Source organism: Cucumis sativus, chromosome 3 (genome assembly GCF_000004075.3).
Source record: "Cucumis sativus cultivar 9930 chromosome 3, Cucumber_9930_V3, whole genome shotgun sequence".
Classification (NCBI taxonomy): Eukaryota; Viridiplantae; Streptophyta; class Magnoliopsida; order Cucurbitales; family Cucurbitaceae; genus Cucumis; species Cucumis sativus.
Genome location: NC_026657.2, coordinates 1838515 through 1865757, shown reverse-complemented (window position 1 = coordinate 1865757; position 27243 = coordinate 1838515). Strand labels below are relative to the sequence as shown.

At 35.1% G+C, this 27243-nt stretch overlaps 4 protein-coding genes and 1 non-coding gene across 6 annotated transcripts; 4 read left to right on the top strand and 1 right to left on the bottom strand.

The window, feature by feature from the left end:
* The first annotated feature begins 1023 nt into the window (after window positions 1-1023).
* TRNAK-CUU lies at window positions 1024-1096 on the top strand. The gene has a single exon. It is a non-coding gene; the product is annotated as a tRNA-Lys (tRNA).
* Window positions 1097-4141: 3045 nt separating this feature from the next.
* LOC101212973 (histone-lysine N-methyltransferase, H3 lysine-9 specific SUVH6) lies at window positions 4142-16415 on the top strand. Its single transcript, XM_011652074.2, has 3 exons — window positions 4142-4491; window positions 6227-9397; window positions 15981-16415. Exon 2 carries the CDS (start codon window positions 6367-6369, stop codon window positions 9343-9345), a length of 2979 nt encoding a protein of 992 aa, XP_011650376.1. The 5' UTR covers window positions 4142-4491; window positions 6227-6366; the 3' UTR covers window positions 9346-9397; window positions 15981-16415.
* A 910-nt stretch (window positions 16416-17325) lies between these two features.
* LOC101206230 (ATP-dependent Clp protease proteolytic subunit-related protein 4, chloroplastic) lies at window positions 17326-21410 on the bottom strand. The gene is made up of 8 exons (XM_004147188.3): window positions 21065-21410; window positions 20146-20349; window positions 19790-19845; window positions 19525-19651; window positions 19271-19348; window positions 18421-18534; window positions 18234-18340; window positions 17326-17707 (listed from the first exon to the last, which is right to left on the bottom strand). The coding sequence occupies exons 1-7, from the start codon at window positions 21326-21328 to the stop codon at window positions 18269-18271; spliced, it is 915 nt and encodes a 304-aa protein (XP_004147236.1). The 5' UTR covers window positions 21329-21410; the 3' UTR covers window positions 17326-17707; window positions 18234-18268.
* Window positions 21411-22696: 1286 nt separating this feature from the next.
* Window positions 22697-24737, top strand: LOC101206464 (light-harvesting complex-like protein 3 isotype 1, chloroplastic). The gene is made up of 3 exons (XM_004147189.3): window positions 22697-23213; window positions 23477-23614; window positions 24239-24737. Exons 1-3 carry the CDS (start codon window positions 22799-22801, stop codon window positions 24484-24486), a joined length of 801 nt encoding a protein of 266 aa, XP_004147237.1. The 5' UTR covers window positions 22697-22798; the 3' UTR covers window positions 24487-24737.
* Window positions 24738-25615: 878 nt separating this feature from the next.
* Window positions 25616-27066, top strand: LOC105434777. 2 transcript variants are annotated; one of them, XM_011652073.2, is made up of 3 exons: window positions 25616-25964; window positions 26042-26329; window positions 26718-27066. In XM_011652073.2, the coding sequence occupies exons 1-3, from the start codon at window positions 25962-25964 to the stop codon at window positions 26958-26960; spliced, it is 534 nt and encodes a 177-aa protein (XP_011650375.1). In that variant the 5' UTR covers window positions 25616-25961; the 3' UTR covers window positions 26961-27066. The 2 variants fall into 2 exon arrangements, with proteins under 2 accessions (XP_011650375.1, XP_011650374.1); XM_011652072.2 differs by having other exon boundaries at window positions 25618-25964; window positions 26042-26347.
* The last annotated feature ends 177 nt before the right edge of the window (window positions 27067-27243 follow it).

The following is a 27243-nucleotide window of genomic DNA, read 5'->3' as shown; positions in this document are numbered from 1 at the left end:
CAAAGTCTCGTCGTCGAATTCGATCGTGTTGTCTTGTCCTCCTTTGAGAATCATTAAGATTTTCAAAAGTGTGACCTCTATAGGTTGATCTTCAGAGGTGTTGGACCTCTCCTCAGCTGCATTGTTCTTCACTCCACTGATTGAAGGTGGAAGCACTCTACAACAGGATTGATGGGCATTGGCAATTTCTTCTTGAAACTTGTTCTGCTGATGAGATTCAATGTTTTTCACACTCTCCTTCACTTCATTCTCTGCAGATTTCTCTTTGTAATTGCATTGATTTTCGTCATTCTCGTCATTGGAAATCTTCCCATCATCCGTTCCTTTTAACTTATATTTTCCACTACAGTCATCGTCGTTATGACTTCCACCAGAGCTCAAACCCAAAGCTTCCACAGATAACCTCAACTTTTTCGATGAAGATTCACCCAAGGAGACCACCGATTCTTCAAACAGAATTCCTGATTTCTTCGGTTCAGAACTATGGCTTCCACAAACACCAATAACTCCGATTGATTTACCCTTCTCGACTGTTTCCGTCGTTGATTGAACTTCCGAGTACAACCCTACATCCGTATCCCTCCCCAAATCAACAGCCTTCCCATCGTCAACATATTCAAAGCTCACCTCCACACCCGTGGAGTCCGCCGCTAAAGACCTCCGTTCATCGGAACCGTTCGGCGCCAACTCTTCCGGTGCGGTTTGGAACGAATGAGGGAGACTATCATCTTTCTCTTCCATGCTATCAGGGAGGGATAGCATGAAAATGCCGGTGGACTCCACGGGGAACGCTTCGGAATCGGAAGAATCAGAGTCAGAATAGACGTTACCGGTGAAGGGGCAGCGACGGAGGACATTTACCGGCGAGCCTGTAACAATGTGATCGCCGTCATCATGTGCATTCATTGTGAGGTGAAAGATGACGATCAACAGAAACAGAAAATCCCCCTTGAGAAATTTAGAAAATTAAGGGTTTCGATTTTAAATCTTTGAATATATAAAGTTGTATCTTTCTAACAATAAGCCCGTCTAGCTCAGTTGGTAGAGCGCAAGGCTCTTAACCTTGTGGTCGTGGGTTCGAGCCCCACGGTGGGCGTTTTTTATATTTTCATTTTTGTTGCAATCTAGTCCATTAACCTCACGGTAGGTAGCATATAAATAAATTGATAAAAGAAAAAGTGCACAAACATTAAAAGGTTACATTTATCCAATGTGATCTAAATTAGAATAATGGGCTAACATGATCTAAATTGTTCTATTCGCTTAAATCCAATACTATGTAGATGATGATTAATATAAAATCTTTGTGGGGCAAATTGTTGTAATTAGAGTGATAAAAAAGATTAGTTATTTGATTATACAATTGTTGTACCATGAAAAAAAAAAATAGAGAAAACTGCAAAAGCCACCCTTACTATGAGACATTGGTTGCAATCAACCATTTTTATTATATGTAATTGTATATATTATATAAACATTTTATTTATCTAATAAAATAAAGTGTTTTGTTTTATTTGATATTTAGTTGCATTAACCCACAAAATCAATAAATTAACATCCAAAGTTATCTTCTTAAAATAACATGTATGGAGAGGATAACCTAAATGGTCTCTAGTAGATGGATAAGGCTGGATAACTTATCCTGGTGACCCTACGATATAACATACTTTGTAGTTGTTACAATTATTTTAAAGTGCTACAAATGATTTGATGCTAATCATTCATGTCGAGACATTAGAGTAGAGGTATTTTATACAAATAGTTTGTATAAGATCGGACTGTGAAATGAATAGACTCTCTTATTAACATTGTTACTAGTTGAGACTATATTTCACCAAGATGATCATAGACGACTTGACCTGAATCATGAGTGAGTTGTGAACTCTTGCCTATGAAGACAGCCCTTTGATTCGCATGGGTGAGAGTGACATGTGTCGTCGACTCAATAGGCCTACCATTTAGAGGAATTTACTCATTCTAAGGGCTTATTTCAGGGCTTGAACACCGTGGCGCCACACCCTCTCTTGACCCGAGAGGAGTTAAGTTATAATGAGACTATAATTATTGTTCATTAGATGAATTAATGGTACTTAAGGAGTTAGATGTAATTACTGGGGGCAAACAATATTTTTTGGCCTAGCTGTACTTATGAGCAATTTATGAATGGTCATTGAACCGTTGATTGGTTATATATAATAGACACAAAAATATATCTACAATAAGAAAAGTGCAACTATTGGTTTTTAGTGGAATAACTGATTGTAAATGAATAGTGATTAAATTAATACAATTAAAGAGTTTAATTAATTAATCTCACATCATTGGAGTTTAATCTATAAGTCCATAAGGTCCCTTTGTTAGCTTACGATAAATGAGAATCAAATTTATTTTGGTTTAATTTAAATTGTTCATATTGATTAAAGGGAATAAGTTGTACATGATACAATTAATATAATGAATTTGATACATTATAAAATAAAACTTTTACAAGATAAGTTGATATTTGAATATGATTCAAATAATAATAATATGAACCAGATTCATAAATAAACTATAAATTAAAAGTAATATCGATTCAATTCATATTAGAACTATAAGTTAAAATTAATATGGATTCAATTCATATTATAACTATAGATCATTTAGTTATATTATATATGTGATATATTATAAGATAATATTATATAAAATATAATATAAGATATTTTTAAAATATAAAAGGATAACTCGCATAAGTTATTCTACGTGATGGAGAGGGAAAACGTTATTTTGATAACTTATCTCTATTCATACGTCTTGGTTAAGATATATAACGTGTGAGCAATCTCTTATTGGTATGCGTTTACTATCTATTGGTTCCAAATAAAAATCTCTCCATTGATTTTTATCTTGAGGATAATAAGGAATACTTTGTGGTGTTATTTGAAGGTTCAAGAATTATTGAGGATTCTACAAAAGGTCAGTTTTATTTTCTTCTTTTCTTCCATAAAAACATGCTTAATTCATTGTTTTCTTCAAATTTTATATGTGTTTCAAGTTGAATATATTTTGCACGACGTTCACATGTTTCTGCTATAGAAATTTCATTCCTTAGAAAACAACTTACAAAAATAAATAAAAAAAGAGAGTAAAGTTTCATATAAAACATAGAGGAGCAAAGTTTTTGAAATGTAGTTAGCTAACAGCATTACTTGAAATCCATGCAACTTACAAGGTGGAGAGAGGTGAGGGAAAACTTTTGGCAAAATCGATTGCGCTTGAGAATGAGAATTATTCTTCCTCGAGTGTTTATTCACTCTTCTTATTGTAAGTTTAGAAAAATATTTCTCTAACTATTGTGTTAATTAGTCGGCGTAAACTGTAGGGGTGACAAGTTCTTTTGGTTGTTGATGAAATTTTTTGAAGACATGTTATTTAAAATATTCAACCAAATATAATTTTACAGATGAGAGAAGATAAACAAATAAGTCGTGTGATGCCATCATAGCCAGAGATGGCTAGGCGATTATATTCACTAATCTCCACATGCAATATGCCATTCTAGGCGAGATTTGGTGTAATCTTCATGCACATGTCACCAGTCTATGGATATGATGTAATAGTGAAACATATTTGTATCTTTAATACAAGAATCAAACGTTTTAATTACGTTTATACTTCCAACGTTATCTTATCTTAAATACAAAAGTTTCCATAATTAATTTTCTCAATTAATTATCAATGTCTCAAAGTCTCCTCACCCTTTAGAACAAATTTCATTCTTCAATTTGTGGGTACGAGAAAAACAATAAAATTTTTCTTTAAAACTTTATATGTGATATTTTCGAGTACACTATGTCTATTTGAGTGTTGAGATTTCAATTAATTTCTAATGCAAAAACCAATTGAATAATAACGAACCTACGACATTGTTTTCATCTAAATTTGATGGATTTAAGGCAATTGTGTTATCCTTAGGTGATAGCATTTAAAAAGCATCCCCTCTTTTTTATACGTCAACTTTACTCTTTTTATTTGTTAGTAAGTTATTAGTAAACAAATGTTAATTTAATAAAAATCGTTGATTGTAATTATTAAAAAACCATATCCATAAATTTATGAACGTGACAACTAAGCTCGTAAGTTGAACCGTCGTTCTCGTAATTTTTCGAAAAATGAAAAAAAAAAAAAAAACCCGCCAGCAACCGGGAAATGGTCGACCCGACTCGATTTGTGTTGGTAACTGGAAGTTCGCAACCCTCCCCTCGGAGAGATAAAAGTAGTAGAATGATGAAATCCCAGCACCTTTCAGGCTTCAATTTGTTTTCTTTTTGATTGAATTGGGTTTTCGAGTCACAGGGAAACAGAGAGCGAGATCTTCTGATACCCCCCCATAGGAGAGGAACTTGGAATTAATTTTCGCAAAACCCACAAGTAGAGGAGTTGGGTATTGCGGCAGTGTTCTTTTGCTTGCTGGGTTTCTTCGTTCGTGCCTCGTGGTGTGTAATTATGGTAATAATCTCTGTTTTTTTTTTTTCTTTTTGTTCTGGGTTGTTCTAATTCTTAACCTCTTGGCCGTATTCTTGAAGTTCTTTTGTTCTGACTGAATGTTGCATTTCTGCGATGAAAGTAGTGTTTGAATTTATGAATTAATTCTTCTCGTAGCAACGGCGACATTCTCCTTGTAGACTAATATAAAAGTCGAACCACATGCATTCATAGAAGCCTTTGCCAGCTTTTGAAAGGTTGGAGCACATTCAAAAAATGATTTTTTTTTGGGTACGGATGACTCGTTCACAGGCACTATGACCCTACCCAAAAGTGTATCAAATCCAACATTCTACTTACCTCAAAGAGTACGATCACGTTGGGATCACCATGTCTATTGTAGCCTGATGGTCATCCATTCCTAACACAATGTGTTAGTTTCGGTGAAAAACTGAAGATTGCGATAGAGATGAGATGACCATCGCATTAGGATTAGGGTTACAAATTACAATATGCATGCTTATTGCGTTAGTGCGTTCTGATGTAAGCTAAAGATAAGGTTTCATACGTTTGTGGGGTGTGTCATTAATCATAGAGGTGCTTGTGAAAACACCATTCATACAAAAATCTCTAGAAAAATGTTGATGAAAAAGAACAAATAGAGATTTTTTTTCTTTTTCTTGTGATTTTTTTTTTTTTTTTACTTTACCTCTTATTTTTAACTAAGAACGGACCAATGTGGTGATAAGATCATGAAAGCCAATGGTCATTCATGTAGATGCCCCATTGTTGACTTGGGATGTCATATGTTCACGAGCTAAGTTTTTCCCGATGTTCTTCCATGGTTAATGGGCTACATTTAGGGTCAAAGTTCCATTTTTATTTCATCTTTTAAGCGGAGAGGTTCCGTTCATTGCATCAACAATGGCCTCCTCCATAACGTGACTTCTCTCTTTGACAACACCACATTTTTCCTCTTTTTTATTTTTTATTTATTTCTTTTTAAAATATTTCAAAGCTTTAACCACTTTGCTAGGTATATGAAAGAGAGAAGTAGTAAGAAGGGTAGTTGAAGTGGCCTCAATAAGAACAAGCCTTTTGTGTATGCATCTTCCTCTTATTCATCTTTATGGTTGGATCCTTAAAGATTAGATCGAAGCTTACCATTCAAAGGGAGGTCAAGGTAGTAGTAAGTAGGCTAATATCCATTTTTCCACCATGTCCAAGATCCAATTTACCGCAATATGTTTTTGCAGTGATATCAACCAAATTCATAGTTCATGCTTTTGTAAATTGGATCTTGGGTGAGAGGTCATTTACCTCAAAACAGGTGAAAGGATGGTGTCGTTTGCGGATATTTTCCATAGTCTATTCTTCACAAGTGGTGAAAAGGATAATGTCATTTGTGAATTGAAAATGATGAATATTTATGATATTCTTCCCATCTCAATGCCCTTTATCAAACTTTTGTAAGCTTTTTATGCCATAAGCCTACTCAAGCAAACTACCACAACAAAGGTGAGAGAGCTCACCTTACCTACGTCTTTTAGAGGGGTGATGATTTAAAAGATAATGAAGCATTAAAGGTGGTTTAACATTTTTTTGTAGCAAGTATGAATCAATCCACTTACTCCTGATATGATTTTAATGTTTAAGTCACAATTGCTTCTTTTTTATACTATCATCATGTTTTTAGTCATATCTTTTATTTTTTCCTCTTTAACATTCTTTATTGATTATTTTTTCTATCATGATCAAGGCTCATGCCGTGCTTTAGCTTCGGACTTCTGGATTTCCTCTTCAAGACAAAGCCCTTCATGTGCCTTCAGTTGTTATAGACGTTCATAACACCGGACATTAGTTCCAAATCCAACTAATTTCACATCTCCAAGAGCAACTATGTCACTCACATGTAATGATTCCACGGAGAGGATTCAAAAGTTGAATATTGAAAATGGTGATTCTTTTTCACATCCAAAGCTACTTAAATATAAAAGACGTAAAGTCTCTGTTGTTCGAGATTTCCCTCCTGGTTGTGGTCGAAGTCTTTTGCTAAACAGTTCCACCGCAACAAAAGGTGTGATAGGTGATGTAATTGAGAGTCCTCTCTCAGTGCATCATGAAGTGTTGGGAAGTGTGGAGATGTCAAATGCAAATACCACTTTAGAAGCTACTACAAAAAAAACTAATATCTCGTGTCTAGAAGATGGGCACAATACAATGAATGTTGAATCATCATTGTTGATTGAGGATTTGGAAGGCAAAGATGAATCGTTTATAAATATAAAAAACTCTATTGGGGATGAACCTTCTTTGAAAGATTTGCATGGAGTGGTTGTTTCTGGCATAGGGAAAGAGGTACTTGAGCCTAGTAAGTTGAGACCATGCTCACCACTTGATGACACCACCTTTGTTTCTAATGGTAAGGACGTGAAAAAAGTGGTAAGGGAATACCCTCCTAGAAGAAAAATCTCGGCTATTAGAGATTTCCCTCCCTTTTGTGGCCAAAATGCCCCTCCTTTATCCAAAGAGGAGGGTTCCCCCATGATTGTCTCTCAAAATAATTTCGTGCATCAGAATAAGCTATCGAAATTAGATAAGAATGGTGAATGTCTAGGAGATAATGCTCGCAAAGAAGAACGCAATATTGAATTGGTAGAGGATGTGACCAAGTTAGCCATGGATAAAATTTGTAGTGATTCGATGGTGGAACCTATTAAAGCAACAAAGATGGACGATAAATGTGGTTCAAAAATCAAATGTACATCAAAACGAATGCAAACTTCTTGTAGTGATAAATTCAAGTTTGGTAAGAAGCGTAAGAGTACTGTAAATGAAGTGAAGGAAACTATGGAGAAGGAGGTTGACACAGGAGAGGCGCCTTCGGAAGAAAATATTTCAAATATTCCCTCCCATCGGAAGCAATTGAAACTTGTACCTTGCGAGCAAACTCTTGCAGTTGAGAGACCTGTTGTGTTAGGTCTTATGGCTTCATCGACTTGTCCTTGGAGGCAAGGCAAATTGAACCTCAAGCCCTCCCCAGGAGGTGGCTCAAATGGGAAAAAAGTGAAGAAGCATGACTTGAGGCAACTAGAGAAAACAAAATCAATTTTGAAAAAGGAGGATAGAAAAGAGTATCAAAAAAATTCTTCAAAGAAGACATCTGTTGTTGAGAAAGATGTTAATGGGGATATGCATCAGCTAGTTGTTGCGGGTAGCATGGACACAAGTATCAATGATGATGAAAGTATCGATTCTCATGTGAATCATAGATCCAATAATGCTAATGTGAGCCTTATTCCGTTTTCTCAAATTAATGAAAGTGGAAGTGAGCAAGGGACTGATTCTAAAGGTACTAGGACTAGAGTAAGGGAGACATTGCGAATTTTCCATGCTGTATGTAGGAAGCTCTTGCAAGAAGAAGAAGCTGGAAAAAAGGCCCAAGGAAATGCACCTAGGAGGATTGATTTTATAGCAGCAAAAATTCTTAAGGATAAAGGGAAATATGTTAATGTGTGCAAACAAATTTTAGGACAAGTCCCAGGAGTTGAAGTTGGTGACGAGTTCCGATATAGGATAGAACTTAATATTATAGGACTTCATCGCCAAACTCAAGGTGGGATAGATTATGTGAAGTGCGGTCAAAAGATCCTTGCTACTAGTATTGTTGCTTCGGGGGGCTATGCTAATAACCTCGATAACTCAGATGTCTTGATTTACACCGGACAAGGAGGAAATTTGATGCATTCAGACAAAAAACCTGAAGACCAAAAGCTTGAACGAGGAAATCTTGCATTGAAGAATAGTTTTGATGAAAAGAGTCCGGTTAGAGTGATTCGTGGTTCTGAGTCATCTGATGGAAGAACGTATGTCTATGATGGGCTATATTTGGTGGAGAAATGGTGGCAAGATATGGGTCCTCATGGTAAGCTTATTTTCAAGTTTCAGTTGTGTCGAATTCCCGGTCAACCTGAACTTGCTTGGAAAGAAATAAAGAGGTCTAAAAAGTTCAAAGTAAGAGAAGGTCTTTGTGTTGACGATATTTCTCAAGGGAAAGAATCAACTCCTATTTGTGCAGTGAACATCATAGATAATGAGAAGCCACCACCATTTAATTACATCACTAATATGATATATCCTGATTGGTGTCGTCCACTTCCTTTTAAGGGCTGTAATTGTACAAACGGATGCTCAGATTCAGAGAGATGTTATTGTGTGGTCCTAAATGGAGGAGAGATCCCATTTAATCATAATGGGGCAATTGTTGAGGCAAAGGCTCTTGTCTATGAGTGTGGTCCTTCATGCAAGTGTCCTCCTTCTTGTCATAATCGAGTTAGTCAACATGGTATCAAATTTCAACTGGAAATTTTTAAAACCAAATCAAGGGGATGGGGTGTGAGATCCCTAAATTCAATCCCCTCAGGAAGCTTTATTTGCGAGTATATAGGGGAGCTTCTCGAGGATAAGGAAGCAGACCAGAGAACCGGTAATGATGAGTACTTGTTCGATATTGGGAATAACTATAGTGACAATTCTCTTTGGGATGGACTTTCAACCCTCTTGCCCGATGCACAAGCGAATGCTTGTGATATCGTGGAGGATGGGAGTTTTACCATTGACGCGGCAAGCTATGGGAATATTGGGAGATTTATCAACCATAGTTGTACACCCAATCTTTATGCCCAAAATGTGCTTTATGATCATGAGGATAAGAGAATTCCGCATATTATGTTCTTTGCCGCTGAGAATATTCCTCCTTTACAAGAATTGTCTTACCATTACAACTATATGATGGATCAAGTTCGCGATTCCGAAGGAAATATTAAAAAGAAGAGATGTCATTGTGGTTCGGCAGAATGTACTGGTTGGATGTATTGAGTTTTAACCAAGATGTTTCAATCTATCAACAGGACTGCATGTTTCTTCTTTGGTAAGTTTCGATTTCGATAAATCCCTTTGTTCTATAATCCATCTTTTCTTCATAACTATGTTTTATTTCTATGGTCTTGGTATATATGCATACATGGCTCATTAGCTCAATTGAGAGTTGTCTCAAGCTATCGACATGATTCCATTGATATTAAATTTAGATTTTATATATGTTCTGTCATCTGTGGGAATTTTTCTTGAGGTCCCGCATCATCTCCCTTGGTTAGTTGCCCTAATTTGGTCTTCTTTGTTTCAAATCAATCTGTTTCTCACAACTCACAAGATTACATATTTTTTTATAGAAGACCAAAACATCCTAGTTATTAATGCAAATGGGTGGAGCATAGTGAACAAATGGAAAGAATTTTGATATGTTCTGGTTCATGCCTCCATAAAGAGGGAAAGCAATTATTCCCAATTGTTTTCGAAATACTTTAGGCTTTGGGAATGACTAGAAATTCTGGGAATGTATGTTAAGGAAGGGAAGTTGATCACTTTTACTATGCATCTGGACTTTCAAGAAGAATCATATGGTTGTATAAGATTTGACTTTGAAGATTTTATGAGGTATTTAGTACCCTAAGTAGGAGATTCTACTGTTTGAATCTTGAATCTAAAGACACTGAGGTGAAATATCTTATCTCGCGATGTGTCATGGGGTCCTTTTGCACTTCATTTCATTGGCCTTCCCTTAGGGCAACTCTATTTTTCCTACTTGGATAACCTTTCTTTACTCAATTTTAGCATCTTTATATTGTTCTACCTAATTAACCCCTATTCTTCTTACATTGTTCTACTACTCCAAAAAGAAAACATATTCTTCAGTTTTAAAAAGAAAAAAGTTATGAAGCAAACACGGAATGAACTAAATTTGTTAAACGAATCAATGGAGTATGGCGAAACCAACCTCCTACATTTTGGACAAAAATATAATGATCAAAGGGATAAATTCAAGACAAAATGTCCAATATTGCCATCAAAATATGAACTTCTCCATCAGCCGTAAACCTGAAAAAGATGTTTCCTTCAAGCTCATTCAAAACAGTATTCAAAGGATCAATGGCAAAAGAATTAGCTTTTGAAGAAAATCCTTCAAAAATCACACTTTCTTCATCATTTGCTTCAAGTTCTTGACGTTGGGGTAATTGAGTTCCAACACAACTAGTGTGTCATTCTTGGTCGATTTTTGATTTCCACCTCGATGTTTAATACTTCTTTTCCATTTTCTTCTTTGGATTTTTCTTCTCCACTCGAGACTACTTTCGAATCAACATTTTCAAATTCTTCTTTTTGATTACTTCGTTGGAGTGAATTTTGCCCCAATCACCCCTGTCAACTACATCGGTCCCAATTCTAATGAAAAGGCTTCTTTCTTGTTCAAAAAAAACTACATGGGTCTACACTAGATTTTTTCTAAATTTATCTTCTAAGATTTTCTAATTGAAAAGTTTCTAATTGAGTTTCCTTTGTTTCTTCTTCAGTATACAAAGCCGATTCTTTTTTGAACCTTTCAATATGATAGTCATTTTTTCACCGATGAATGTTGGATTTCTTTTGTTGTTTTCTTGATTTCCTCCCATGCTACTGGGCCAAAATTGTCATTTTGTTGGATTCTTGAATATGTTTCAATCCAATAGCGAGTATAGGACTTCTCATTTTCTTAAATCAACCTTTCTTGATCATTTTTTAGAACCAAAAGAGTAATTTTGAGTTTTGAATGTTCTTTTTGGGTTGTAAGAATCTAATTTGCAATCTTTACATTGATTTCTTGAAAAATGGGTTTGATTAGATCATTGGGCCCTTTTTCAATATTGCTGCCTTCTCTCACCGTCCCAAACTGCCTTAGAGCGTCATTGGAGCCACTAGAATCAAATTTTCAATGTGGACAATGATAGGTTCTTTGAGAAAGTCAAACATGGGCAAAATTAGCATGTTGGAATTCTTCTTCGAACATGGGCAAGAAGATTTTGGCTAAACGATCCTTAAAAGCCTAGATATTTGAAGATCAAGTACCTGATTTGTTTGAGGAAAAATATGTCCATCCTCAATCATTAGTTCATTCTAGCAAATCCAAGTTGTTTTTAGAGGCCAATCCAGATGTATGGGAGGTTAGTTGCACCCAAATTCAAGCCCTAACCCATTCTTCTAATTCGGTTTCTCATCATTCTCACCCTATCTAGTTTAAGTACTCTAAGTTCTCTATGTCCAACTTGAAGGTAAATTTTTTGAGGAGGCTCTTCGAGCAAAACCCCACTTAATCACTCTAGCAAGAAGGGCGAGGCTTCAACTCTCCTTTCATCGTTAGCAATTAGGAAGTGGAGCATTTGGATAGGTCAACTGAGCATGAGAGCAAAAAAATGCTTTGAGCCTCTGGAAACAAATCTTAATGCCTTGTTTCAATGTGAGGAAGAACCAAATTCTGCAACTTGCACTTGTCCCCGGTCTTGCAGAGTACCAGATCATCCTAAGTCAATAGTTGTTGATTGTGGACTTATTCTAATTTGATTCTTCAACCGTTAAATGTATTCCTCCCGATGTTGGACCAACTTCAGTCTTTCTTGGATTTCTCTTCATGAGGGTGGCAAGTAAAGCCTCTCTGCTGATGCTAATGGTTTGCAAGACATTCTTCGAGCTTCCTTTGGATTTCGGATTATTTTGGCGAGACAACTTCGAGGTAGTCGGTTGCATCTTCTTGCAAGTTTTTAGATTCGAATGGGTTCCTTATAAGAGAGATTTTACATTGCTTTGTATTTTAGCTTTCTACAGCTGTGGTTTTGAATTTTGCTTAGCTAGATTATTTTCTGCTGGAATTCGTTTTTTAGATTGCCATTTCCTTTGTTGCCTAAGTTTAGCTTTTGTTGTAGCCGTTGATTGAATTTCTTGTCTATTTCACTTGCTCTTAGTATAATACTCTTGTACTTTGAGCTTAAGTCTCATTTATTAATAATAAATAAAGAGGCTTGTCTCTGGTTAAAAAAAAAAACTTAATGGAGTGATTTCCTTGTGACGATAGATCAATGATATCTACATGAGAAGTATCTACAATTCTACCTCCCTCCCAAAACTTTATGAGAAGTGGGTAAAGCCAAACCAAGGCTGTACACAATTTGTTCTTTAAGGTTGCAAAACTATCATCTTGTTTATTAGTCTAAGTTGTCTGACAAAACTTACTATGCTCGAAACATTCTGTTAAAGGGGCGAGAATGGTGCTAAAGTCCTTTGTTAAGATCCACATAAACCATGTTACTACCAATGATAAAACCTAAAACATGCAACTATGATCTTTAAAAATAGCATTTTGTAAGGTTGATGTATAGTTGTAGTTAGTATTGTCTGTTTTTTGTCCTTTGTATGGGCTGAGTTCTAGTCTTGGTCTTTTACATTGAGTTAGTTTGCTCGAAAATGATGAGGGCGCTAAGAGGATGTCAACCTAGTTGAGATGCGTTGGTGCGCCTTGGGCTTATTCGCTTTTTTCTCTTTGTATAATTGGTGTAATACCATGTCTCCTTTTTGTTTGAATGAATTCCATACCCCAATGTGAAGGCGGAGTTTATTTATAGAGGAAAACTTAATACAAAGTTAGTTATTATGTAACTAACTAATCATTCTAACAAACTAACAGCCAATCAACTAAGTAGTTTTTGTTACATCATAAACCACCCCCTAGCCTTAAACTTGTCCTCGAGTTGGGTCAGCAAGTTGGGGATCATCTGGGGCATGAAATTTCTTTAAGTCAACCATATTGAAAACTGCAATACAAGCCATTCAAAAAGGCCTTCATTGTGCTGAATATTATGTAAAAGAAGGAGTTTGGATGGTTCTTCCTTGATGCTTGGATATTGATCCAACAAATCTTGGATTTTTGAAGGCATGTGTTTGGAGGATTCAATTGAGGGATGACCTGCTATAACAAGACCTAAAATATCAGTTCCCTTCTCTTTAACAAACTGTTTGCCACTTACAGTGGAAAAGGTGGTTATTGGACAGCTTTGAGTGATACCTTCTTGGATTGTCAAATCAAGGTCTGGAAATTCAATAGGTGGGAATGCATTTTCTGGGAGCTTCAGGTCCTCTTGCCAATTTTTGAAGTGGTTTTGAATGAAACTCGAGTATTCTAGACTTTGGTTGTTAGCAGGTGGACGGAAGTTTATTGCATGGAAGGGTTCCATCGAGTCTTTTCCTTGCTGCGATTTGTGAATGGATAGCCCAAATCAAAGGAGTGACAATGGATTTCTCCAATTGGTCAAAAGGGATGTTGGACTGTATGAGCTATGGAAAGATTTACATTTGAACCAAGTCATAGCAAGAAATCTAATATGATAAAAAATAACCTATCAGACGGCTTCCCTTATTGGTTTTTTTTTTTTTGGATGAAAGCATCTTTCATCGAGGAAAAATGAAAGCATACAAGGGCATTAACAAAAAACAGCCCAACAAAACACCCCATTAAAAGAAGGGGGTCCAACTAAGTAAAATGTTTCCTATAGAATGATTGTATAAGCTCTTCGAAATCGAAGCCCAAAGAGACATGAAATCTAACCGATGACAAAATGCACCCTCTCCCTACCCCGAAACACCCCATTGTTCCTCTCACCCTAAATGTCCTAAATAACCGCACACACCTTGACAAGCCATAAAAACCCCCTTTTATCTTTAAAGGGTAGATGGAGGAGGAACATTTTGATCGTCGCTTTAACACTCTGCAATCCAACTAAGTTAGCACCAAACTTTTGGAGGAAAGAGCTCCACGCTGCATGGGCATATTGGCAATCTCAACAAAGATATGATCAAGATCTTCCTTCGCCTTCCAACAAAGCATGTAACCGAAAGGCCCAACAAGTGAAGATCTCCTCCTAACAAGCCTGTCAACGGTATTAACCTAACCAAGTAAGACTTGCCAGATAAGGAACCTAACTTTCTTAAGAACCTTAGTCCTTCAGACCACATAAAAGAACCGACTCCTTAGGGGATCCAACAACAGGCTAAACAAGGACTTACAAGCATAACTCCAACTAATGGCTTCCCTTATTGTTGAAGAGGCGATTGTTCCATTTGTTCCATATGCATAAGAAGGCCTTAATAAGGTGCATCCACGTTGATCTTTTAACATTGGTGAGCAGGTGGCTTGTGAAGGTGTATGTGAGGAGGTTGATAATCTGTTCGGAAGGAGAGTAATTTCTTTCCAGAATCTATCTACCAAAATGCATCTCATGAATGAATGGCTTTGTCTTTCATGGATCTATCTATCAAAATGGCATTCGATGAACAAATGGCTTTGTCTTTCATGAGCGTACATGAAGTGGAACAATGATGGGAAAGAATCAGAATCATGTGTGGGAAGAAACACTGAATTTTATCACAAATATTAATGGTGCTGTCACTAATTTCCCAGAGGAAAATTTTGACTTCTCTGAGATAAAAACAAGTCCAAACCTCATTGTGTAGAGGGGTAATATTAATGACGATGGTTGGGCTCATAACAAGTGGAAGAATCTTGGTGGAAAAATACCCTTTGGATCTGGTTTCCAAACTCAACTGTCTTTATTACATGTTAAATGAACCTCATCAATACCGTTCATGAGATTAATCTATTCTTCGACCTCATCATCCTTAAAATCTCTTCTAAAGCGGAGAAACCAACCCTGTTAGTCATCCCAGAAACTCTATGTACGAATTTATGTTAATACCCCATGCAAAGGCAAGGGAATTGTTAAGCTAGAGAAGTCCTTCTCAGCCACCGGTCATACCAAAGGAAGTGTGGGCTCCATTCTTATCTTTAAAAGTAACTCTATCATGAAGAAGGTTTGAGGCAGTGCATCAATATGGCTAGCCACCGGGCCTCATATGGTTAGGAAAGGTGCTATTCGCTTATGCTTATTGTGTCTACACTTTTAGTTAAAACCTTCACCTCTTGGTGAATTTTAATTGGTTACTTCATAACTCTTCCAAGGATTCATCCACACTAAGGAAGTGTTGAGAGACTGCCTCAGAATGCCAACCCCATCGATCATTTGAGCTTGTGTATTATTGGAGCATGCAGGTTTTTTTGCCTAGCCATTTCAAATTGCCTCTGCGGGAGCTCTGATATGTAATATACCAAAACTGTTGTAGCCAAGTTTTGGAGACTTAAAAGAATCTTTATTCAATGTTTTGTTAATTACAATGTAGGCATTTCTATTTAAAAGCTACAAATCAGTCTTTGAACATCTAAACCCTAAACCCTATTTGGCCCCTTCAAGCGTTTGAATTTTTCAGCAAAATCCATCCAGCTTCAATATCATGATTTCTTAGCTTCCGCCAGAACAGGAAGGGGAAATCTGTCTTCTACAGCCTCTTAATTTTGTATGCTGATTGTTTCTTGGTTTGTCATCTTTTATCTCTTATTTTTTAATGATTTGTTTTGAATGACCTTTTGATTTTTAGGGCAGAAATTTACGGTAAAAGCATTGAATGCTCGTCACAAGTCAAAATATGCACATATTAGTGACTTTGTTCTTGTTCACCTACGGATGTTATTGTGCATGTGATGACTCAGATGTAGTATTCTTTTCTTCACGTACTTAAAAAGAATATTCTCTTCGCAGGCAGAAGAATGGCGTGAAAACTCTCCATTTTTTTTTTTTTGAGTAGCTGTTGTGCAGCCTACTTTTGATCAGAATAGAGATGTCTTTGAGGCAGAAGTTGCTAGCTTGTGCTATTTCGAGTTGAAGTTACATTCAGATGGCAATGTGATGAAAGAAATGGCTTTACTTGACACAACAGGCGTGGCTGTGATGACAGGGTCAGGGTGGCACTCCGGTCTCATTGAGGATGTATCTAACTTAACTCTTTCATGAATTTTACAATTTTCAGGTTGCAAAACATGAGTTTGAAATTTTTTGTTTTAAATGGAGATACTTTGGGCCTTTTGTGTAAGTTTTGTGCCAATTCAATATATCTAACTATGTTTTGTTTGGAGGAGAAAGGTTATCCAAGTAGACACTTGGCATGTATGAAAAAAAAAAAAGTTTATCTGTCTCTTTTTAATATCAATATTAGAGGAAATGCACAAAAGGCCAGTAGCTATCATTCAATTGATTAACGTAATACTATTAAATAAAAGAAAAACAGATGTTTAATGTTAATTTAACTATTTTTAATGAATTTAAAACCATGATTTTATTCCAAGAATTATCAATGAGTATTTTAATGCTAAAATATAATGAAGCAATAGTTAGATATTGAATACATTTTCAATAATTTATTTTAAAGATTTTTTTAGAGATATTTTTAAAAATAATAAAATAAATTAAAATATTTACCAGCTATAACTTTACTATAAATTGTAAATATTTAATATTTTAGCTATAACTTTACTATAATTGTAAATATTTAATATTTTTTTGGTAAAATCTAGTACTTTACAAAATTTTCATTTTTTTTATTTACTCTTCTATCAATATTCTTTTGCATTTCACCTTCTATAAGTTTTTCGTAATGTGAAAAAGAATAATGTGAAGTACATTGATACTTAGATACATTTGGTTTAAACATTGAAATTGGGTACTGGAACCATTTAATTAAATTTTATTTTCTCTGTTGGTTTTGCTTATTGTTTTTTAGATTCGTTTTTATTTTAAATATATATAAAGTAGTCTAATTAATATATGAAATATACCACTAAATCACTTATAATGTAATATATGAAATATACCGCCATACATAGATCCTATATTGACTTAATGTATAAATTTCATATGTTCATAAACCCTAAACAAATCAAAATTGTATATATCACAGTACATAAACACTAAACAAAAAATTACTCAGTACTTTTTTCTCATTTATGTTTTTAAAATTTTCCACACGTATCCATAGTCAATTTATCGATATTTTAGTTCAACTGAGATTCAACATGTTCGTCACCATCTCCCTATCAAACCTTGCCTGTAACAATGATGGATATATATTCATTGTAGAAACCATGTGGTCTAAGTTATTAGATTTGAAAAGATTGTTCCTCTACACGGGAAGGAAGAATTTTCACTGCACATCGGGAAAGTTTGATCACATAAAGGCAAGAATTTTTTGGTTGAAGATGAGCAAAACAGAATGCTTCAATTTTCTTGGTTAACGTTGAACATCAATCAACCAGTTTTCCTTTTTGTAACATTGTTCTAGAATTGTAATATAATTCAGAAAGTTCCATGGATACTGGAAGTCGATAAGCTTGCAACAAACTCACAGATCGTTTCCTGTGTCCGATCAATACTGCTTGAGGATTACAAATTTCAGTTCTCAGATGCTACCCAGTATTTGTGCAAACTTCAATCTGAAAGTAGGAACAGTGTATTAGAGGGCCGTGAAACACCCAAATGAAAGATTTTGACAATTTTACAATTGAAAGGCTAGAACAGTAGACAGTCGCCAACGTTTTTCCATATGATTTGGTTTATAAGACCACCGTTCATGTCCTCAATTAACGACCAGCCCATGAACAAGAACAAGCAATGTCTTAAATCACCGAATATTCAAAAGCATGGATAAGTAAAGATATTTAATATTATATCATCTAAAATTTCTCCTCATGTGTAGGCTTGAAATATGTAGTAACTCAACAAACGTAAATAAATATTAATTAAGACGAAATAACGCTGCAAAGATTTGAACATAGGGCTCCATAGACCATCTGTTTTGATATCATCTTAAATTACTGAGTGACAAAAAAGTTCAAACCGATAAGTGAAGGTAAATTTGATATTATATCATCTAACACGATACAAGGTGCATAATCATAATCATAATCATAATGTAGTACTTCCAGTATATCTGTGAAATGATTTGTAGTTGAACTTTACCTTGGTACTGTTTTACCAATCCACATTTTTCTATACTAAATAAGTTGTGCCTTTTTCAGGTCAGATACAACTCCCCGGTCCTCAGTTGCTCTTTCGTTGTATAGAACCTGATGAAAGTAGATGATATTCAATTTAATGCACATTCACAATAAAATATGATAATTAGTTTACTTTGCAATTCAGGTACCTTATCTATGATACCATATTCAACTGCTTCGCTGGGACTAAAATATTTTGGCCGCCTGATATCAGCTTCAATCTCCTCAGTTGACTTTCCAATATGCTTGGCATAAAGCTTAACCTTCAATATCGATTGTAAAAAGGAAAGAACTGTGATTTCACTCACCTGTGCTTGTTTCGAGGGAACAATGTAAAATTTAAACTTTCTAAAAGTAATCCTATACACAAATAGTGACTTCTGTTTAAATTTCGAAGGCATTGATGGTATCCTACTGAACCAAGCTGCTGTTCTTAGGTTGAATGTTAGTGTCGTGGAGTTTATGGCTAGAAATAGTAGAAATTTTCAACACTATTTTAGAAGTTGAGAGGATTTTTTGGATTGTCCACTTTTTTAGCCACTTCTTGTACCTATCTTAACAGCATTTCTGTAACTAACCCTTCTTGGTAATCTAAATAGGGAATTTCCAGGCCTAATTTGAGCTAGGGGCATGCTTCCCTGTCCTTTCCCTTTCTATAACCAGGCTTTATTTCTTTTTAAAAAACTATGTGTTGTGTCTGAGCCAGCTTCGATAATTCTCACAAGCCACTAACTCTACTACATTTGGTTGCTAAGGTAACTCATGGATAGACTGCCACCATATCTTGAAGTTGAACCCAGCCAATTGAACTCAAGTGGTTACCACCTCTATCTTACTTTTGGTTTCTTATCCAAAGATAAATCCCAGTCAATCGAACTCAAGTGTACTATATAGCACATGCACATCCCTACCTCTCATTTCAGGAAGGAAAAAAACAAGGACGAGTATGGGAATGAAGAGAAAGCAAACCCAGAGCACAAACTTCAACCATGATCTTACCAGTTCTGCCTTCACATTCCGTACTTCTTTTCTAGCGATCTCAACGTCTGTCGCTTGACCTTGAAACCTTGCAATTGGCTGCAGATTGCAGGAGAAAAACAAAAAAAATTCTAAAACTCTACAAAAGTATACCAAAAGACCACCTAGCTGGTAGTGACACAAGCTTACTCAAGATACAAACACCTTTCTGAAGTTCAAAAATGAGCAGAAGAATAAGAATAAGAATGAAAAGATATCCGTTGATGATAGAATACCTCCTTAATCATTATTGTTGATGAGGGCAATGCAGAACGATTTCCCGGAGCACCAGCTGCCAAAAGAAGTGCTGCTTCTCCCCACGCATTACCAACGCATAACGTGAATATAGGAGGCTTAACATAACTGCAGTGAAAAGGAATACTAAGTCATGAACATTAAACAATTTTCGTCGGGTCCTAAACATGTCTTAAATGCCAATAAAAGAAAGATTGAAAAAAACAGAATACCAAATAGACTATAAATAAAAATTCACATCACAACCTCATAACATCATATACTGCAAATGCTTCGGTCTCATAGCCCAACTTCTCGCCACCCTAGAAAATACAAGCACTTCATTATGATCCACTATCACATGGAAAAGGTCACAAGGTTAACAATCCTTTCTCTGCAGGACTTGAAGTTGACAAACATTTTCTTATAAAAATAGTAGGCTTCATCAAACTTTTAGATGTTACTTTTAAAGGCCATGAAAATTGTACGTAATTAACACAACAAAAACCTCTACCAGTTGCTTGCATCACAATCATTTAAAAACCAAGGTTAAAGGTATTCCCACAAAGTTTAAGCTAGATAAAAGTGATCAAAACGACATAAAACTTTAGAACATAGTTAACCTTTGTTGTCCCCGTGGAGTTAACGTAAAGATAAATAGGCTTTGTTTCATCCTCATACTGAAGGTAAAGAAATTCAGCAAGTATCAACTCTGTGACAGAAGGGACAAGAGACATGCCCAAGTATACAATTCGATTCTTGTATAAATAAGATGCCAAATCTGGAGGAGGTTGCTCCCATGCACTTCCCCTTGCAAATGGAATAACCTGTTCAATGAAATCAGGTAGATATGATACAAGAGGCCAGCAAGAATAGATAGTGGTTCTGAAAAGAACATTTACAATTGAAGGAAGGCCGTTAACAGTAAAAATTATCGTTTATATTTAAAAAAGAGTAAGTTCAATCAATCCCCCATATACATCAATAGGTAGTTAAAGTCACAAGTAACTTTGCCAACAGAGTACTTTTTAGTCTCCACTATAATCTCCCGACCTATTTGAGATTGAGAGTCTTTCATTTGCAGGTATTTGAGCATACCACTAAGTAAACAGCTGTCTAATTTTCACAAAGCATAGCACAAATCCTCCAAAAGAGGACCAGTAAACCACAATATAGTAAACCGAAGTAATAGGAGAACAAATAGGCAACATTTTTTTTCAAACAAATTCAATTGATGTATGAAAGTTACAAAAGAAGGGCATATGCCCAAACTAAAGAAGTTACAAAAGAATCGATTAACACAAAGAAATATCAAGAGTTGTACATCACAAGGGAAGAACTCTTCAGTCTTCAGAGTTTAATTTAGTTCCATTTCAAGAAATAGGCAACAAAATTTCAAACCAATATCGAAAAATTTCACCTGAACGAACTCATAAACTACAATTTAGTTAACCCCCGAGTAGTTGAAAGAACAAATAAGCAACAAAACTTCAAACCAATATCCAAATAACACTGGAAGAGCAAAAAAGTTCAGGCATTCACCATAGTAACAACACCCCGTTTGCCCTTGGATCCAGGGGAATAATTCGGATTAAGCGAAGAAGGCCGGAGCTTCACGCCGGAAAATTCCCCGGAGACGCTGCCCCCGGCGAATGGGATGAGAAAATTAGTCGAAAGCGGAGCCATTCTGACAGAGGATGACGACATGGACAAGGTCCTGTTCGATTTTCCATTATGGGAAGAAGTAATCAATGGGGATATTCGCTTGGTAAGGGCGAAGCTGGAGGCAGTAGTGGCGACCTCCATGGCTCGGGAAACCTTGAAGAGTGATAATCCGAAACGAACAACAGAAGAAAAGCCGAAGATAGAGAAGAGCGAAAGTTGAAGATTTGTGGGCTTTTAAAGGTATTGGGTTAGGCCCAGCCCAAATCATTTGTTTTCCAAATGGAGATTTTGTGTATATACTTTTAAAGGGAAATTATCAAAAACATTTTTGACAAAATATTTATGAAAAATGAAATGTAATAATTTTTTTCGTAAATAAATTTTGAATTTTAAATTATATAAAGAATATCAATTTTAAGTATATAATCAATCAACATTCCTTAAAATATATATATATATAAATATAACAAATTTATCGGTAATAAACTTTTATCGTTAGATTTTGGATACGAGAATGTCTTTTTAAATGATATTTGTACTCTATCGGAGCAATTTTGTGATTTCAAATTTCGAGTCTGACTCCTACTTTAGTTTTAGATATGAGTTTTGTATATTTGATGATTAGATTGTTAAATGTTATAATTATTTGATTTTTTATTTCTTTATTTCTAGTGGTTGGATTTCAATATTTATATAGTTATTTTTCAATATGTTTCAAATTAAATTATATAATATTGGATCAATTTAGTGGAATATGAATCAAATTTTGGGCTTAGAAGATAGAATTTTGCATTTGCATGAGATTCAATAAACAATTTAATTAAAATTAAATATTAATAAAACCTAATTAAAGTTTATTAAAAGAACTATTGGGTAAAGAGAGATATAAATGTTTGCTTTTTGTAGATTAGTTCATATTTTTATGAAGTTTGATTTCTAATTAAAACCAAATAAAAAAGGTTAATCCACACCCCTAACATTAGAACTCTTTGTTTTCTTTTGTAAAGTAATTGAATTAAATCATTGACAACTAAAGTTCTGTTTTTATAAAAGTTAGAGACGATTTTTTCTTCTTCAAGTTATTAAACTTTAAGTTGTGCTTGTTTTAGTGTCACATGACACCTAATATTAATCTATGTTTATTTTGATTCCATAATCAAATTTAGATATTATTAAAGATATATTTAGTTCAAGACATTGAGAAGTAGAAATATGGAAATGAAAATCGTGAACTTCACTCCTTATTTAACTTCAGAAGTTTGTAGATTTCACTATTAAAAAACATCAAATTTATATTTTATTAACTTTCTCACGAATAGTTAACGGTTCTTTAAACTTAGTAACTTTCTTATTTCACTCAAAAGTTGACAAAGTAAAGGTTGTTTTTGAGGTATAATAATAAAAAAAAGATATATGGTTAGGGACAAAATGGTATTTTAAGAGGTCTATATTATCATTATATTATAGTAGAAAAATGACGAGTAAATGTAGAAAGTGCAATAAAATGACAAGTAAATGTAGAAAGTGCAAAGCTTCCCCATCCATCATAATTACAAGGCTGAGGATAGAGCTTAGAGCAGAAGCTCTCTCCCTCCCTTCTCCATAACAACAATGTCGTCCATGGCTTTGTTTTCTCCTTCATCCCATCTTTCTACTTTCTCTCCTTCACACCACACAACCCATTTCTCCTTCAGACCCTTTTCTTCTCTCAGAACCAGAAACCCTTCTTCTTCTTCTTCCTCTCTCTTCACTATCAGGGCCACAGCTGACAATGGTGCCGGAATTTCAGGTGGTTCAGCCACTGTTTCTGTAGAAACCCCCGTCGAGCAGAAGGATCCGGAGCCGGCCAAGCTTGCACCCGAAGAGCAGGAGAGCCTCGCCGGAACCAATGGGTCGGTGGCGGCTGCTGAAGAAGTTGTCGAGGTGGTTAGCAAATTTGAAGACCCTAAATGGGTTAATGGGACTTGGGATTTGAATCAGTTCCAGAAAAATGGAAGCACTGATTGGGATGCTGTTATTGATGCTGGTAACCTTCGTTATGAGAAATGAAACATTAAACTATTTTGTTCTTTTAGGGGGGGGAACCCTAAATTATCTGTTTATTTTGCTTCTAATTGCATAGCTAAATCTAGGTGTATAAACGGGGTACATTGGAAATTGACAAATAAATACATGCAATGCCTGAAATGCTTTTTCTGGAAAAATCTGGAGTATCCAAGTTTTGATGATCTTCAAATTGTAATGTTATTTCTTGGTCATGCTTGAGAATTTACTTGATCTTTTCATCAGAGGCTAGGAGGAGGAAGTGGTTGGAAAACAATCCAGAATCATCAAGTAATGAGGACCCTGTGGTGTTTGACACATCCATAGTTCCTTGGTGGGCTTGGATCAAGCGCTACCATCTGCCAGAGGCTGAGCTACTCAATGGTATAATATTAACATGTTTGCATGATTCTTTTGTCATGCTTTCTTAAAGCTCGTGTGAGTGAAATAAGGCCAAGACCTTGTGTATGCATCTTTTTCAAAACGATCTTAGCTAAGTAGTTTGATATTGAGATTGGAGGTTGAAATCCCCTCCCTCCACCTGTACTAAAAAAACGGTCTGCTTGAGAGTGATTTTGAAATGATTAAATCACTCCAAAAGCATGCTTTTAATGATTCAAAACCAATCTGATTGTATGAAAATTGTGCTTAAAAGTGTACGATTAAGGCCATGTTTTAGAGTGATTTTGAACAAATATTTCAAAATTCTCTCTCATTCATGTTTGTCATGATAGGTCAGTCATAACATTGGTTTCTCTTCATTTTTATCACAATTCTTTTAAACAATTTTGAAACAAGTAAAGTGATTTGGATAGAGCTTTTGCCTTTCAAGACAAGTCCATGGTTTTTATATCATATTTTTGAATTTCTATTTGCACATAATTTAGTGTTGAAAAATTCACTGAGCTTTGAACGCACTAGTCACAAGTAATATAGTGATGAACAAAGTATCATATCATATCTAACATATTGAAGTAAATTTGAGCTGTACAATGGTTTTTGATGCAGGGCGTGCAGCCATGGTGGGGTTCTTCATGGCTTACTTCGTCGATAGCTTGACAGGGGTAGGACTAGTAGGTCAAATGGGCAACTTCTTCTGCAAAACATTGCTATTTGTTGCTGTGGTGGGAGTTCTTTTGATAAGAAAGAATGAAGATATAGAGACTCTAAAGAAGTTGATTGATGAAACAACATTTTACGACAAGCAATGGCAAGCAACTTGGCAGGATGAAACCTCAGGCTCAGGCAAAATGTAATATCAGAAAAGTTGCCTGTTTCTCGTTTTGAATTGACTATGTTTGTATCTTTAAAGATTTGAGCTAAGTAGAGAAAAGATAATGTGAGCTCTGAAAGATGCTAAATCTTTAGGCCTCAGTTTAATGCTTCTTGAAGTTGACGCTTCTTGAGGGTTCCAATGAAGATCTCTCCAAAACAGCCTTGGTTTATCTGGAAATATGGGTTTGAGGGTTAAGCTATTTTGATGGATTTATTATCAGATTTAGCTCAATCAGTTTCCCAAAATTCCATTTTTGTTGCGCAAGAAGTCATGTGGGGAAATTTTGGTTTTGTTTATAGGGGCCCTTTATTAACAGATGCATTTATACATACATATGCCTAAAGAGTCTTGAAGATGAGTCATCCACCCAAGATTTGAGCATTTATTGAACTTATAAGGGGGAGTGATATACAAACAATTTTTTTTTGAGAGATCACTTTTGCTACTGGTCAATTTCTCTTTCATTTCCAACTATGATATTTTGTAAATAATATACTGGGATGTTTTCAAATTAATTTTGATAGATGTCTAACAAGAGGTGGATTCTAACATTGAGGTGTTTCTTGGTAAGGTGATTAGAATCACCTAAAAAAAAGTTACCCACATTTTATTCATTATTGAAATACTAAATTTGCCTAAGCATTTAAGAATAATTTTTCTTATGGCCATATTTAGTTTATAACTTTTCTGAAATAAAATATTTTCTTTTTATTCTTATCACTTGATCATTCTAAAGTCACTTTTAAATCAAAACATAATAATTAAAAAGTACTTTATTATTATTAATATTGAGGGTAAGGATATTTAAATCACATACCTGGTAAAAATAACATATTTGTATATCAATTAAGTTGGTTAGACAATTTAAAATCACTCTAAGAAGCTTGAATCCAAACAATAATATGACTATATCAAAGTCAATTCTACAAAATTAATTGAACACGTCTCTTTTTCTAGAATCACTACAATCATTACTTCCAAATATGCTCAAATCCTTTTAACAAAGTACTTATAGTTTGCTTTTTAAAGCACTAATTTTGAAAATTTCTTTCAAACACGTGTTTACGCAATCACATATCCAAACATCAATTTTGTGCCTAATCCCTTGTTCCATCCTTTCTCTGTTTGGTGGAGAAATGAAAAAAACTGCAAATTAAAAGTTGAAGAATGGAAGATGAATTTACCATATTGTGTATATATCTCATTGTATGCATCACCACCGTAAAATATTGTATATTATCACTTTGTAGGTATCACCACAAATCTTTATACACATAAAATATACACACGCAAGGTGACACATACAAGGTGATATAGGAAGATACATATATAGTAATATATCCATCCATCCGTAGCTATCTACATCCATTTATACAAGTTATATAATTTCAATATCTCGTAAATATATCCAGGGAAAGAAGACTTACAGATCATAATCCCATCTTGTCAACTTAAATGGTGAACTCTCTCCCTCTATTACTCTGAAACTCAACGTTTGTGTTCTGACATGGTGTGATGATATTTGTGAATTTTAGGCAACAGTATCAAAAGAGAATAAAGTGTTGGTGACTGTGTATTCGGAGAAGCAAGAACCAAGACTACCAGTCAATCGCTATCAACGCGATAACGTGAATAAAGTAGTTAGAAATCAATGGAAGCAAGACACGGCTAATAAAGGATACAATAGGAGAACTGAACTCCTCAAGTACTCTCAACGCCTTCGTAAGTCTGCACGGTCACCCGCATCTCCATATATCCGAACACCAGAGCCAATTCCTTTGAAGAACAAACAACCAATTGCAAGAAGCATAGCAATTAATCTTGTATGCACTTCCTTTTCTGTAAGTTTGCATATTGATTCACAAAGCAATAACATTTATGTTCTTGTCCTAGCAAGATAGTATGATATCTAAATTCTAACCCACACAATTTGCACACATCAAATTCATCTAAACTCAATTTGAATGAATATAGCAGTAAAATTTGGTAAAGTAAAGTAGCCAAGTTTAGGAGGTGTAAATGGAAGCCCTCCATGGTCCTTGTTCCATAATTTTAAGCCAGAAAAGTTCATGACAACTTGATGTAGTCATTAGTGTTAGAATATTGGAGATAATCTCAAACCCATTCATCTCTTATTTTGCATATAATATACTGTTCTGGAAGGATGTAGCTTCTAGCTTGATGAAGAATTAGAATTTGCCTTTTTGATAGCTCGTCAATCTTTGTGGAAAGCCCAAGGGTCCCAGATTTACAAGTTGTTTCGGCAACCTGATTCAAAGGTCTTACAAAGCTTTGACAAGTTTTCAACCAAAGAAAGATAGGCAAAAGCAGAACCAAAGCAGTGGATCTACCAAGAAGGTTAATGAAGTAAAAAACAGTGAATCAAAGAGCAAGAATACCATGGATAAAGTAAAGGGCAGTAGGATAAGACTACTGACATTTACATGTACCTGATTTTATAGATCTCCATTAAATTTATCTGGATGTATGCCCCAAATTCCTCACTTGACTTTCTTTCAAAGGCAATAGAAGTGAGGTCACCCCCTCTTCTCGTTCAATATTTAAATGATCCACTAATTGCTATTTTAAACACACACAAAAAAATGGGGTTTTAAAAACTAATCTATCATAGTTCTGAGAAACTACAGGTATTTTACTTCTCAAGAAAATCCAACAAACTTGTAAAATATAATTTGTAGATTAGTATCTATAACTAATCTTTCAATTTGAATATCGG